The sequence below is a fragment of the Zootoca vivipara genome, chromosome 1 (genome assembly GCF_965207765.1).
Source record: "Zootoca vivipara chromosome 1, rZooViv2.hap1.1, whole genome shotgun sequence".
NCBI lineage: Eukaryota > Metazoa > Chordata > Lepidosauria > Squamata > Lacertidae > Zootoca > Zootoca vivipara.
In genome coordinates, this window is record NC_142582.1 from 97703827 (window position 1) to 97720186 (window position 16360).

The 16360-nt window shown below is 39.9% G+C and overlaps 1 protein-coding gene across 3 annotated transcripts in view; it reads right to left on the minus strand.

The window, feature by feature from the left end:
• STXBP6 (syntaxin binding protein 6) overlaps window positions 1-16360 on the minus strand; it is a 93975-nt gene that overhangs the window by 24840 nt on the left and 52775 nt on the right. For all 3 annotated transcript variants that reach the window (XM_035110310.3, XM_035110318.3, XM_088671306.1), the window contains 2 exons: window positions 3225-3355; window positions 741-906 (listed from right to left, as the gene is read on the minus strand). In XM_035110310.3, the coding sequence (XP_034966201.1) occupies window positions 741-906; window positions 3225-3355 (297 nt within the window). The remainder of the gene's footprint in view (window positions 1-740; window positions 907-3224; window positions 3356-16360) is intronic.

A 16360-nucleotide genomic window follows, 5' to 3' on the forward strand; every position in this document is an offset into this window, starting at 1 on the left:
CAATTCAATTAGTTGACAGCTAGCAAATCTGACTACAAGGGATTTCATTGGAAACAACCAGAAGATATTGGAACACATATATCACAAACCCTAGGAGAGTCAGACAAAGATTTCTGTTATCTGAAGCAACAACATGCACGGCTGCCCTTGCATGCTCTGCTGACATCAATTAAGGCTGGTACATAAGCGAAGATGTTTTGGCATAATAAAGCAGTGCATAAATGAAAGTGGCTATTGTTTGACAACACCCATTCTAATTTAGCTCTTTAAGAAACACTGGCAAAATCAATGTTTGCTAAATGGGAAAGAACAAAATCAGCAGAGAAAGGAATTAAATTTTCAGCCTTTTAAATCAATATCTGTAAGAAGTAAGACACGAACTGGAGGCAGTATCCTCATGCACTAAAGCACCACAGATTAAAGCCAGGAAAGAAATAATTATATAGGAAATATTTCTTCCAAGGTAAATTGCAGTTTTGAAACAAGAGGTACTACATACAAGTAGCTGGAAATCTGGGAAATCTAGGCTTAAGACCCATCAGATCAATTTATAAAATCTTTTATTTGGCTCAGATTTTGATAATTTCATGTAAACTGCTATGTTTACAACTGTCACTGAAACCCAGACGGATTGCCTCAGCCACTGCAGATTTTTAGGCATAACACATTAGAAGAATTCATTAGTATAATGATCTGAAATGAGCTGAGCCACCCATTCAAATCAAAACACAAAGACTTACCTCCAATAATTTTAGACTGGCAATTAATAAATTCTGGCTTTTTGTCTGTAAGGTACCGCTGACAGGTGTGATGGAGAATTTGAAAGAATGTACATTTTTCAGAGGCTGTGCTTGCTACCCATTGGTCAAAAGCATTTTCAAATAGTAAATCAAATTCTGGGGAATCCTAGAAGGAATAATATTAGAATTACAGGAGAAATACTTTAATCTTATAAAGCTGTACGTACTGCATGAGATTTTTTTTTAAAAAAACAAAGCAAATGTTAAAGAAAATTATGTACACTGATTATGTATAGCCCAACTTCTTGCAACTTTTGAAAATGTATATCATGTATGCAATTCCATATTATAATGTAGAATATCATGACTAGAACTACTACGAAAGCCAGCAAAATTGCTAAAGGAAATTCAGCAACAGATGGCATGAGGTTGTTTAACCTGGCTAACTCCACTCCCATTTAATACGAAGAGTCAAACACCAGTTTACACTACAGTTAAGCCATATTTTGAAGGGGGGAAAAACCCCTGATTAAACCACAGTTTAACAATCAAATTATATATAAATTTTATGGAATAAAAACAATGCTCACAAGTGTTTTGCTCTTTCCCTGCTCTTGACAGGGGAAGAAATGAGCCAGAGTCTGACCTTAACAGTGTAAACCTGACTCGAGGTTTGTTTTCTCCAAACAAGTCATGAATGCTAAAGCCAAGAACAAACCTTAGCCAGAAGCAAACCAGGATTCCAGGATCACACATCAAGGCAAATAAAATTGTGGTTTCTTTCCTCCTTCCCTCACATGGCATGGTCAGCCGTGGAGGTAAGAAAAATGTTTGTGTGTCTTAGACCACAATTAATTCTAAACCAGAAGTACCCAATGTGGTGCCTTCTAGATGTTATTGGAGTACAACTCCTATCAGCCCCAGCGAGCATGGCCAATGGCAAGGAATGATGGGGACTGAAGTCCAACAGCACCTGGAGGGCATAATATTGACTATCCCTGTTTTGAACTATGGCTGAATTCTGCAGGCAGTCTAGGCCATTGAACCCATCTGGTTCTGAAACGGCCATTTGTCAAGCTACAGTAGTATGATCCATCATCAGGTGCCACACTGGGCCAGTGCTGCTTCGAAGAAGTAGGTAGATGGTCCTATCTGTGCCTCTAGCATGTTACCAGCAGGATCATCACTCTCTAGTAGTCCTTGCATATATGCATGGGGTCAGACATCACTTTGTCTCCCATGTACAAAGAAAAGAGACAGCAGGAAGAATGAGGACATCTTGCTGAAATCTATAGTTTTTTTTCTGGACTGCTTCTAGTGTTATTTACCATAAAGATAAAACGTTTAGTTAAGAGGACAAGTTTTCTTGCCTGGATATATTAATTTAATTAAATTCCCAATACAACAGTGGGGCAAAATAGTGGTTCAGATTACAGTGGAACCTCTACTCATGGCCACAATCCGTTCCGGAGGCCCGTCCTTATAGTGAAACAGGTCGCTGGTAGAAGCGCCGTTGTGTGCAGGCACATTCGGCGGAAGCCACTTCTGCGCGAGCGTGAATCACGGCAAACCTGGTGTTTACTTCTGGGTTTGCCGTGGTCGCAACTTGGAACAGGCCTAAGTAGAGTGGGACGTAAGTAGAGGTTCTACTGTATTACAAGAGGAAGTTAGCAGAAGTAGAGAACATGAAAGCCTAAAACAGCATTTCTCAACTGCTGTTCCGCGGCACACTAGTGTGCCGCGAGACGCTGGCTGGTGTGCCGCGACGTGCGGCGACGAGAAGGGCGATTTGCATTGTCACGTGCCTGGCGGCCGCCAATAAACATCACTGACCCACCGGAAAGGAAGCCAGCCGGGTCACGACGCGGAGCGAGCGCAGCTCTCAACAGCCACCACCACGGGAGGGTGGTTTTAGACAAACTTAAAGAAGCTGGCTGGATGAGCTCAACCTGAAACTTGCTGAGCAAAGGATTGTGCTGGCAGAGAAATCAGCGGCTTGTGAAGCCTTATTACAGGAGATTGCAACCAACACAGCAATTGGCAAGTGTTTCTTACAGTCATAATTATATAGTCAATATAGGGCGGCACAGAGTTAAATTTTTTAACTTTTTTAATGGTGGTGTGCCTCGTGATTTTTTTCATAGAACAAGTGTGCCTTGGCCCAAAAAAGGCTGAGAAACACTGGCCTAAAAGGTAGAGTTCATTCACACACACATTGGGATTCCAGACACTTCTTTTTCAAAGGTGAACAGATAAAAAAGTGGTGAAATCTAGAAAGGTCTACGAAGGAAATCGAAGCATTTGGAATCGATACCTAAGGTCCTGAAGGGCTGCACTTAAAGAGCATCCAATACAAGACATGGTTTTCTTTTTTAAAAAATCAAATCAAATGGGTGAAATTTTCTTTTGGAAAACCGGAAGAATAAAAGGTATGAAGCATCACACAAACAGAATATCACTAAATGGGAAGAAGTCACTACTCACCTTATGGGGGTCTATTCCATTAACCTGGCGAAGTTGTTCAAGCATCCACTGCGACCTTCGGACAAAAGATGTGGAACCGTCAAACTGTTTTACTTTTGTAATAGATGCCTGTGCAGGTTTCTTGTTTGTCACTGTACACATAATACAAAGAAAACCATGTATAAGCATACAGAAGGGTTTCTCTAACTGCAAACAGTCTTGTTTACAGACCTGACAGTTTCCAATAAATCATGACAAGCGTGCCTCAACATATTTAAACGTAGATTCCTGTTCCTCACACCCCTGTTGCAAGAATGACCTCAACCTATTTTAGGCAACTGTAAAATAAAGTAACCGGAGTCCTGGCCGCTGAACAGCAAGCAATGTTGTTATTCTCCTACATAAAGCCTAATCCTACTTCCAAGCACAGACTTCTTCAAACTGGTGCCCTCCTGATGTTTTGGACAGCCAGATTACCACACTACCTGCCCTGGACTTGAGTTTGTGGGGGTATTGCAAGTACAAAATGCAGTTTGCTCATACTGCTCTGTTGCATCAGAGAAGGCCCCCAGAACCTGATGCATTTACCATGACTGGATCCAAAGAGGTTTGAGACTGTTCACAAGTATTTTTGCACATGCAACAGGATATTTAGAATGCTTACTTTTGTTTCTTCAGTAACAAGCAGCCTTTGAAATAAGGAAATGTTGCTTTCAACACTTACACTGAAATGCATATTCATGCAAAAGGTGTGTGTATGGTGCACGCATTCTTATTTTTATTTTTTGTTGTTTCATTTCTCACAGGGAAGATTTAAAATGGCATTTTCAAAAAGGAGAATAAACCTTTTAATGTGTTAGACTTACCAGTAAGTAGTATATACAGCATTTACAGATAAGATTAAAGGCTCACAATTTTAATGACAATATAATGAATATACTGCTGCAGTTTCTTCAAAACAATTTTGAATGTTCTTGTAATGTTTTATTTTGCAATTGTTGGCTAATTCAATTCATCCTTGAGCTTGAGATACACACATACACAAGGGGCTGAGGTTACCACATCCCTCCTTTAGAGGCTGGATTTATTGCATGTTTCCCTGTCTGTGTAGTCTGATTTTTAATTCTGATTTATGGTGCAATTTTTTTAAGAGATGAAAACAAAACAAAACATTTGTTGCTGGCTTTTATTAGTTTGTTTCCAATGAAGTAATTCTGTTAGTGCAAGTAAAATAAAAAAATTCCTTCAGTAGCACCTTAAAGACCAACTAAGTTTTTATTTTGGTATGAGCTTTCGTGTGCATGCACACTTCTTCAGATACAGTGAAATGGAAGTTTCCAGGCACTTATGTAGGGAAGGGGTGGGGAGGGGTGGGGATGGGGAGGGGGGATCACTCAGAAGGGTGGTGGAAATGGGTGATTGACTGGCTGATAGCTGTTGATGACCGCAAACGACTGCAAATGGTTTTGCATGAAAAAGCAAGTTAGTGCAAGGATTTCCATTTGTGTAAAGGAGCTTGCATTCCTTCTCCTCTCCCCATGGGTCTCCCAAGCCTTCTCTAAATCTGCTCCAGAGGGTTGGCGGGAACCCCAGAATGCATTTAGGGGGCTTGCAGGGAGAGGAAAGAGGGGGTTGTTCTGTTGCACAGCTAGAAATCCTTTTGCTAATGGAACTACTTTGATGGATACTGCCCATTGCTTGACCTTTTATGCATGAGGCTGTTGCTGTTTTTTAAGCTGCCTTGTATAAACGAGAAAGGCAGTGCAGAAAACTGAGTCTACTTCCTTATGACTCAATGATCATGATCTGTTTTCTTCAGAAAAATAATGTATATTTGGAAGGAACTGTTTGCAAGCCATTTGCTTAATAAACATAAAACAAAACAATATGATAGTGACCTGGTCTATAGACATATTATGCGCCAGAAGACTACTTGACGTGTTTGTAATCCAAAACGTACGCAAACCAGACTGTTCGCAAACCAAGGTACCAGTGTACTGCAATTGACTTGCTGTGTTTTTTGTTTTCATATGTTGTGTTTCAAAGCAGCACGTGAACATCTTTGCATGCAAATCCATTTTAATTATTATTTTAGAACAACCCTTATAAGAATACCAGTAGCATACTAAAATAATAGTCATACTTTAAGTATGCTAGTTTTTAAATACACTCAAAATCCCAAGTCTCTATTCTTTGATCAAAGTATGCTTATCAAAGCAATTTAAATGCAGGTCAGTAATAAGGCACTGAGTAATCACCATTTTACTGCTCCAACATCAATCAGATAAGAGGGATTAGGTCTATATTAATTATTTGGTAGAACAAAAAAAAGTTTATGCATACTAGAAGCAGGCTTCAGATTGGTATCAGGTTATTTTTTAAAAAATGTCTTTGCTAGTGCAGCTGAGTAGGAATTGAAGATTGCAATCTAACTAGACATTTTGTCCTTCTGATATGGTTATCAGATTACTTTGTTCCATTTAACAGATAGCTATCTTCGTCAGTTGTATTTGCTTTCTATTTATCAAGAATAATTTATACAAAACTATATTGCTGGATATCTATTTCTGGTACAGTAGTAGATAGCCAGCAGTGAACAGCCAAGCATAACTGCATATTTGGTATCTGAAGAAGTGTGCATGCACACGAAAGCTCATACCTATGACAAACCTAGTTGGTCTCTAAGGTGCTACAGGAAGGAATTTTTTTATTTTGTTTTGTCCATATTTGGGATTATCTTCTAAATTAATTATAATAAAGAAAAAGAAAAACATGCTCAAGATTGAAATCAATCAGTAGGGGTGATCATATTCATTATTCAGTGGGTAGGACGCGCCTACAAGAAATCAGGGTTCTACATATTTGCATGTATTAAGAGAGAATATAAACTGCTTGAAGTGTACAATTCTGAAAGTTTCTTCCCAGAACACTTGTAACAGCTAGACATCATCATCGGTTCAAAAACGAGGTTAGGTTTTACTAACACACAAGTAATTGAGCAGAAGCAATATATTTTAGGCTGATTTAACAGCACCTGATTTGGGCAAGAAATGAGAAAAGACTCTTTCCCAAAGGCACTGGAGGAGCTTTTCAACGTTCTTCAGAAGTTCAATAAATTGTCATGTTCAGAAACCATACCCTAAAATCAGGATGAAAGAAAGTGTTCTTTAGGAATGACTTGGATTATCTTCTCTGATGCTTGGTTGCTGCCCCAATGTATTTCAGGTGTGTAGCAAGCCTTGCTCAATTTATGAATCCGTCGTGAGATGGGCAGAAACTACACAGATGGGATTCAACTAATAATACCTATCAGCAAAAGCCCTGTGCAAGGACTTCTGCTTATGCTCTTCTCTGCTCTGCGCCTCCCACAAATTGGTTCAGGTGATGGGGAGAGGTTCAGGAGAAGCCTTCCAGAATAGCAAGACTGGGGGGGGGGGCGGGGAGGAGTAAGAGGAGAGATCATTCGACCTGACAAATCAAAAACCTTGTGCTGACAGTGTTCAGTTTCTGTTAATTGGTTCTCATGGGAAACTTACAGATTCTTGCTTCACACAATTAACTCAAGGCAGTGTCAATTTACTCTTGGCAGAAAGCCAAGGTCTGCCTGGCCTGGAAACTACTCTCTGATTGGTTAATGACCAGCACTGAACTCTGTTATCTAAGAATGCTAGCACAGTTGATTCTTGTTGGGTGTTAGGAATAGGAGTGCTGTGTATGGTTGGAGAGAGAGAGGGGGGGGATTTGTTTTGCTTTGCTTTGTATGCAGAAACTCTGCTGCTTTTATTTTCTTTTAATAAATCCTGTAAATAGTTATTCTGCATCTAGCCGACTAGTCATTTCCACCTCAACTAGCTTCTGTGCTGTGCAGGAAAACTCTGCTACGTTTGGGTTAAAGCCACTCGAGCTATGCTTGACACTTCAAAATTGTAAGAGACAGAACAATCGGAAAAGCACAACACGGACTTTATTCCCACAGTGAAGCCAATTAAAATAAACAAACACACCTGGAAGTGCTTCATATTCTTATTTTTATCTATAAGTTTCTTAATATATTTCTAAAGCTTTCTCAATGTATCATATACCAGATTTGACACTCTCACTTTTAAAATGAAGCAGAAATTGTAGCTGATATCTAAATATACTCTTAATAAATTTATATACTTTTAATAAAAATACTAAATTTTACCTTGCCGAGAGGTAAAAGAGCTACTTTTGATGCCATCCAACAACTTGGATTTTTGACTTTTATTAGCAGACTCCCTGTTATATATCACAAACTATTTTTCCGTTTGCGGAGTAATTTGGGGCCTGCTCTCTGAGACACCCAAGTCTAAAGGCTTCCTTGTGAGTGGCAAACTAGCCCACATGTTCTTTGGACCCAAGCCAATGCCAAGAAGTTCAAATACAAAGATGGTTGAAAATTAAACAGCCAGCAATGTTGAATTGCAAAATTCTTTTGGCAATCAGAAATCTTTTGACAAACGGCTTGATTGCATCTCTGGAAAAGTCATCATTCTACAGTATATATTTATAAACTGCTGAAGGCATCAAAATGTGAACTGATGCACACAGAATTAAGTGTTTGATGTCTCAGAGCTGTTATAAGAAGGAAATAATTACTACACAATTGTTTACATTTTAGCTGCCAAAAGACTTTTCGGTTGAACTGTGAAATGAGGGAAACTTCCCCACTGGGGGTGAAACATCAAGACTGCAGTTATGTCTGTATTCCATTTTCCATGTGTACAAAGAAATCAGCCCACTACTTGGTTGCTTAAAGATAAAAGAAAGCTTTTACATCAGTTCATGCAAGGCATACACAGAAAGATTTAAACTAGATTGTGCAACTTCTAAGTTGCATTATAATGCATTACTGTGACCACCTCTGTCTTGGAATGTCAGTAGATATAGTAAGAAATAGACACAGCAACTCCCTATTGTCAGTTTCAGATTCCGTTTCTAGACAATGTAATCATAAGCTTGGAGTCATGTGGTGAAGTAAGGCCACCTGATTAATGACTTCATTGATCAGCAAGTTCAAACGGAATATTCCCAAATACCTGTTAGATTTTTTAAAAATCATGAAACCTTCTTTCCATAGTTTTTGAAAAAGGCACTGCTTGCTAATGCGATATTCACTGATCACTAGAGGGGGCACTTTCTGTAGTTCTGCATCAATTTCAGAAAAACACCATGATATAATAGGGAATTCTTTCTCTGAGCACTGATCTTGATGTGGCCAAACAGCACCATCCACAGACAAGGCAGATACCAGGAGGTACCCCAGCATTTGCAGAAGCAACAAACAAACAAAAACTCTTCGCCCACCCTGCTTTCCTGAGGTCTTAATAATGGGGAAAACCATAATTGTGCATGGACTTGAGGTAGAAGAGAAATGTGTGTGACCACTGCTGAGGATTTTCTTGCTGTAGCTGATTGGAGTAGGCAATAAATAAATAATTTTTTTAAAAAAAATGGGGAGGGAGTGTTTCACTAGTGTAATATTTTTCAAGAAGAGATGAAAAGTCAGGGGAAGAAATTGAAATATCATAGGGAGGAGGGCTCTACAGTATCTCTTTCAGGCTCCCTACTTTAAAGGTTATTACCTAGCATCTTGTTAAAGATAAAGGGACACCTGACCGTTAAGTCCAGTCGCGGACGATTCTGGGGTTGCAGCGCTCATCTCGCTTTACTGGCCGAGGGAGCTGGCGTTTGTCCGCAGACAGCTTCCGGGTCATATGGCCAGCATGACTAAGCCGCTTCTGGCAAACCAGAGCAGCGCACGGAAACGCCGTTTACTTTCCCGCCGGAGCGGTACGTATTTATCTACTTGCACATTGACATGCTTTTGAACTGCTAGGTTGGCAGGAAGCATCTTGTTAGGTGTGGTTTAAAGATCAGGATGCCATTCTGTTGCAGAAGTAGGACTAGACATGAAAAATGTCAAACGCAAGATGTGGCAAATATTTTTATTCATCATGCTTCAGGAGGAGAAAATGCTGTTTTACGGTGTGCTAATGAGGGTGGAAATGACAGCCAAGTGCTTGCATAAGGAAGAAATAAATAATGAAGCCACCTTGTAACCAATAACTTCCAAGTCTCCCCCCCCCAAAAAAAAAAAAAAATTCCACACATTCCTGAAATTCAACTCAGGCAAAACATTTCAGCCATGCAAAAGAAGCAATGGATTTAAAATTCAACACATCCTCAGTCCCACAGGGAATGATAAAACCCACCCAAACTCTAGCACATACTACAAAATGACTGAATTTAGCATCCACAAACACCAGCTAACCCACACACAGAGCAGTGGCTGATATTTATTTAGGAGTGGAGGGAGAAGAGGTAAAGAAGAAAGAATGCAATGCAGTTCCATGGAGTAGGTTGTAGAATAGAGGAAATTCCAGTCACAGATGTGACAACATATACAGAGAGCATCTGCCCAAACACCTTAGCATTCTTCTTTCCACATCCCTTCTCAATGGTACAGCTGAAAACAAACATCCCTGTTAATCTTTCTCTGCACTGACACTCTGCATGTGGCTTTTCTGGTATCTGCGTGTCACATTTTAATTCCCACATTCACAGCCTTCCAGATAAATGACATTAGAACAAATCTATACTCTCCAAGACATGTTTCTATGCTGCATTCTCTGCAGCAGTTGCTCTGTTTTGGTGTCTGTGCCAGAGCTCTTTGCTTGTTTCAGTGTTAGAAACTGAGAAACTGAAGCTAGGAGCTAAATGGCACTTTAAACCTAGGTAGTGGGCGTAACAACGGAATGTCTAGGCGTACTTTTTTAATAACAAGAATACAAAGCTGAAAATGAATGAACTGTAGCTAAAATATTATGTCCATTTTTCACATGATCTAGTCCTTCCCCTGCCACCCCCCTAATATTTTTAAGAGGGTCTCTTCTCCAGTATTTAGAGAGTAGCTGGAAGCAGGGAGGAAGAAAAAGGCCCTCCTTTCCTTCCACTCTGCAGCTTTAATCAGAAATCTTAGGTGCACTACTGCGCCCAGAAACTGCTTGCACTAATGAAATTCCCTGTCGCAAAATGCGCCTAAAACAATGGGAGTTTCGAACACTGACTTGTCTCCATCAACTAAACACATGGGTGTTTTCAAATGTAAATGGCAAAACCAACATTCTCTCTAGTACCATAGTGGGGAACCAATGGTCCTTAAGAAGTCTCTGACCACTGGCTGTACTGGGCTGGGATGAATACCGTAGTACTTGGAATCCAATGTTTGGAGGACCACAAGTTCCTCACCCCTGTTGTGCTATGTTTGTGAATTTAAACATAACCATGTTCCCTAAAAGGAATATAGATATAGATTCAATTTATAATATTCTCAGAAAAATACAGTGCTTTTATGATCAACTGCCTATGGAAACATATGTCAGGCACAAGAGAGAATGTTCAAGTAATGCAATGCAGCCACCAATGCAAGACATGTCAGTGTTGGCCAAACACTTTAGTCACATTCTCCAACTTATAATCAGGGCTTCTCATTACAAGAGCAGGAGTCAGTGATGGCGAACCTATGACACGCGTGTCAGACGTGACACACAGAGCCCTCACTGCTGGCACGCGCCCCATCGGCCCATTCACGCTGTTGTTGCCCCCCCCATTTGTTCTCCCGCTCCTTCTAGAGCTTGTCTCCACAAGAGCTTGTCTCCGCTGTTAAAACCTGCATCCCTTTTTGTTGTTGTTGCTGGTAGCCAGAGATTGGTTTTTAACCCTTTCTGTGCTGTTTTTCTGGCGCTTTGGCAGACTGATTGGGTGTAATAGCGTTCATTTTTTAACCCGTTCTGTGCTGGTTTTTTTGGCACTTTGGCAGACTATGTCGGTGCTGTGTGTTAGTTCCAGGGAAGGTATTATTCGTCATTTATTTCTGTTCTCCCCCCCAAAAAGTGCAGCAGCTTTGGGGCACCCCCACAAAAAAACAAAGCAACTTTTGCACCCCCCAAAAAACCTCCAAAACTTTGATCAGCAGCTCCCCCCAAAAAGCTCAACAGCTCTGGGCACTTTGTGATAAATGAGGGTTTTTTGGTTTGGTTAAATAATTAGTTTTTGGTTTATTAAATAGTTATATATTACAATTATACATTTTTGTTATTTAAACTATAAATATTGCAAAATTATGGTTTTTTTCTCGAAGTGACACACCACCCGAGTTATGCTCGGTTTTTTGGTGTATTTTCACACACCAAGCTCAAAAGGTTGCCCATCACTGGCAGGAGTAATGAATTGGGAGATGTCACTGCACAAAGATTAAAACAATTTAAGAGCCCTGCTGGATCAGACTACCTAACCCAGAATCCTACTTCCCACAGAAGCGAATCTGTGCCTCAGGGAAGCCAACGAGGAGGGCTTGAAACATGTTTTGTGGTAAACTGGAATTTTGTGGTATGCTGCTTCTTTATATGGAGATTTTACATAACCATCATGATCAATAGCCAATGAATCCCCTCCCTCTTTAAAAGCTATCATCATCCAGATTAGTGACTTCCATAAGTTAATTATGTACTGAATGAAGTAGTACTTTCTCTTTCTTTCTTTCCCAAAGTCTACAGAATTTGTCATTCTGAGAAATGTCAGGGTTTTTTTTTAAAGAAGGCAAAACATTTCCTCTCACAGCTGTGGAAAAGTTTGAGCAATGGTGGTCTGTGGTATACCACAGGTGTGGGAAAACCTAAGAGCTGGTAATTTATTACATCTGGATCTACCAGTAGATCTCTGGGCAATCTGCAACAAGATGATAAACACACATGCTCAGGAATGGGGTTTTGTGTGAAAGGGCTGTGAGCTTAGTTGGTACTCAAAACAAACCCAAGAATTCAAAATTCTTCCCTATAATTGAATGGTTTTTCCATGGTGTCAGGAGTCTCTTTCATATGCCTGCCCCTGGTGTAGCAGACAGTGTATCTTAAGATGGACGCGGGAAACCATTGTTCACATGTCCTCCCACACCCCGTTCAATAATAAAGCTCACTCCTGTGACTTGGCCTAATCACTCTCTTTTAGGGTGGATGGAGAGAGTAAAATAACCCACAGAACACATGTACCAATTCAGATCATTGGTCCATCTAGCTCAATTTTGTCAATAATGATTGGCAGCAGTTCTCTGGGGTTTTTGGGGAGGTCTTTCCCAGCCCTACTTGGAGAAATCAATGATTTAATCTGAGACTTCTTGCTTGCAAAGCTCAACCCTCTCCTTTCCCCCCTGTACTTTGCCACCATCCGTTTGGAGAAAGGACAAAACTGCATGTATAACAAAATGAAGATCAGAAATCAGAAAGTAACCTTCATATAGTCAGGAAGTGAGCATTTTGTCTCCTTCCCTTCATCCATGCCACAGCTCTCTTCTTCACCTTCCTATTTTACTTCAATCCAAGCTACTGAAATAGGTTTCCGCATCTGTGTTTTTTCAGATTCTGGGATTGTTTTTATTTTACACAAAGAATCCTCAGCTGTGCTTACACTCATTAGACAACATGAGGTGATGCCATATCATAATTATATTTAAATGCAACAACTCCTGGGCAACTCCTTCTTCTTCTTGTTGTTGTTCAATCCTGAGATAAGCATGTTCAGGTTTGAGATATAAGGCTAGCCTGAGGTTAGAAACACTGGGGAAGCTGGGAGGTATAAGGGAGTTTTGCTTCCAAACCAGCAATTAAGCCAAATTCAAAAGTGTCATTAAATTTAAAAGAGCAAAAAACAGATGAAAGAGCTGGAGCCTGGAGGGATTCTTCTTTCTTGGCAAACCAATGTTCTCTTCCTGAAGCACAAAAAATGTCTGAGTAGGTATTTATCGTAGCAAATTATAAAATGGTAGTTACTTGTGGCAAAGAGATACAATTCTCCAACAAGGTTAGCTCTTAGCTACTATACAACAGTGGCAGCTCCTAATTTAAATTTCAGCTTTTACAGTCTCTAGTCACGATTGTTACTGTGTGTCTTTGTTAGGACTCCAAGCTTCACCAACCCCAGTGTACCGTACTGTATAGCCAAATATCAGGGTTGTTGTTGTTTAGTCGTGTCCGACTCTTCGTGACCCCATGGACTCATGTAAATGGGAGCTATAGTCCAAAAACATCTGGATGACCACAGATTAGCCACACTTGCTATAATTAATAATTGCACATGTTTGCACTACAAATTATTGTGGTGTACTACAAATCAAGTCCAAATATGAGACAGCATTATTCTAAAGTTCTACACATACAGACCTTCATGCCTTACCGAGATAGAGGACAGAACTATTGGTATCCAGGTGTGCCACAAAGTCCTGTGCCAAAGGTTGAGCACCAATAATGTTGGCAATTGTAGTGTCATACAATATGCACCATAAAGTCACTATCTTTTGGTCATTTCCTTAAGAATAGTTCATCCCTACTTGAAAGGTTACAGACATGCTACTTTAATTGTTAGTACCTGATGTCTCCATCAACAGCACAAATTTGCTTCCTTATTATTCCTCCCCTGCTGCTCTAATTGTACAAAAGTATTATTATTTAATTGCTTGTCAAAATGTTTGGCATTATGTGCTGTTCAATCTTTTCTGCTACTAATTTACCACAGTTACAAGACAATGACCTTGTTTTACCTTTTAGGAGGAGAAGCTCATAATGAGAGAGAGAGCGCAACTAAAAAGTTGTCTTCTACTCGATAACATATGAAAATATACTAGGAGTGTAGCCCCCTCCATTACATGTTATTTGTGTGAAGAAGAACGCTGCTAGCAGAGGGACTCAGGAACGGTGGCGGTTTCACCAATGATATACTACTGAGTGAAACAGACATCACGGTCGGCTCCTCATACTGGTCCTGGCCGATATACTGATTTATTGCCCAGGCATACTCTACATTTGCCCCGCATCACAGAATCCAATTCCATAATAGGCTCATACTTAGGTATCAGCTAGTCCATGGGTAGGCAAACTAAGGCCCAGGGGCCGGATCTGGACCAATCGCTTTCTAAATCCAGCCTGCGGACGGTCCGGGAATCAGTGTTTTTTTTACATGAGTAGAATGTGTCCATTTATTTAAAATGCATGTCTGGGTTATTTGTGAGGCATAGGAATTCATTCATCCCCCCCCCCAAATATAATCCCCCCCACAACGTATGACGACAGTGGACCGGCCCCCTGCTGACAAAGTTCACTGACCCCTGACTAGTCCCTCTTTCTAATGCTTGAGTTAATGAAGAAAAATGTGGAGCTTTGTGCTTTTCTTTTACTGGACATGGTGTGTATGCTCAAGAAGTGTTACTTAGGCTCAGCGCTTCTTTTCTATAAAAATAGGTGCTGGTAGTCACCATGAAGTTGTTACAGTAAGTGCCACACTTTTTAACAACAACAACAATAAAAAAGAGGTGCCAGTACTGTGTACCCTTGAGTACCCCCTGAAAAAAGCACTTATTAGGGTGAATCTTGTTTTTTTTAATGTCACAAATAGGTTGGTTGAAGCTTAGTTATATTAATGCAGAAGCAAGAGATGGGCAATATGAAGCTGAAACTCAACATTTAAAATTCTGGGTTTTTTTTTTTTAAATCAAATGCTTTAGAGGTGCATGGTATACATTTCACGCAACAATAAAAACAAAATATAGCAATAAAAACCCCACATATACTACTAAATTGTGTTATCAGCACCTTGACCATAAACTGAACAATACTCTGCTATTCACTGTAGTTTTAGCATGTAGTTGCTTGAAATATTTTCAAGCTATGAAGTTTTTTTCTCCCCTGTTCTGCGACACAGTTATTATACCTTTGCTTTAGGCTGTTTACATGAAAATGGATAATCATAAAAAATTACTGATGCGGAAACATTTCCTTAAGGAAATGGTTTTAAACTTGCTTCTTATTTAATGACCAGGGGAGGGGGGGGGGAAGTATTAACGATATGGCTAAAATCTAAATAAAGGTTTCTGGCAAATCAAAACCCCATGGGTCATGCTTAGCACTAAAACCATGTGCATTTGTGCTAAGCCATTGTTTGGTTTAGCATTACATTAATGGTTCAAGAAGTAGGGAATGTTTTAAAGGTGAGACGGAATGCTATGCCATACAAAAGGCTGGTTAGGATTTATAGCAGGGTTTTTTGCTAACTTGCATACTATAGATTTGTTAGAAAGCTGCCAAGAGCCGAAGATACTATAGTTTTATTGTCAGCAAAATCTTATGGACACATATCTATTTTTTGTCAAAGGGAAGTTGCCAGGAAAACGTCACCAGCTGAGGGGTGGGGAGTCATGCAAGATGTTCCCACACTGACACGCACTTCAGGAGACAGTGAGGCTGATATGGTAACTAATCTGCCCAAGGCACTGCAGAACTTGATAATATCACTTTTTATGGCAATGCATGCATCACAGGCATAGTTTGCAGAGAGAAGGGAAGAAAACAGCTATATGTATGCACCAAGTTAGGTATTATGGGTTAGTACAAAAGAAGATGTGGAAGACAGGAGTGCCTGGCGTGCTCTGGTCCATGGGGTCATGAAGAGTCGGACATGACTAAACGACTAAACGACTAAACAACAACAACAGCAACAGCAACAGCAAGCCTTCAGCCCTACTTGGTGCCTGCTTAATATTAATCTGCTCAATATACTGCCTAAAATCCTGGTGAGCTACTGCTAGCCACTGTGTAGACAATACTGAATTAGATGGGCTGTCAGTTGAATTCTGCATAAGGCAGCTTCCTAAGTGCCTATGCCAGTGAGGGAGGTAGCAGAAAGAGAGAACGAAAAACAAGGCATCTGCGTATCAGGGCTGTATGTTAAATGACAAATAAAATCAAGTCTCCCATACACAGCTATCACTAGAGGTTATTAACAGGCACTAAAAAATTACAAAAGGAAAAACAAGATAGTGAAGATAGATGGACGCTGATAATTCATTTCACAGGCTATATTATTATTATTATTATTATTATTATTATTATTATTATTATTATTATTATTATTTTTCCACGATACATGCCGGAAGAACAACAAGGTGCTTGTTTAAAAGGAAATGTTTTGACATTACGCAACGCTGATTGCAGAAGACACCAATTCAGTGAAAAGGTATGAAGAGTTCAGTGGTATAACAGGATTGAAAAGAATGTAGGCATGGCAAAGAGTGTTGAATATATTCATGC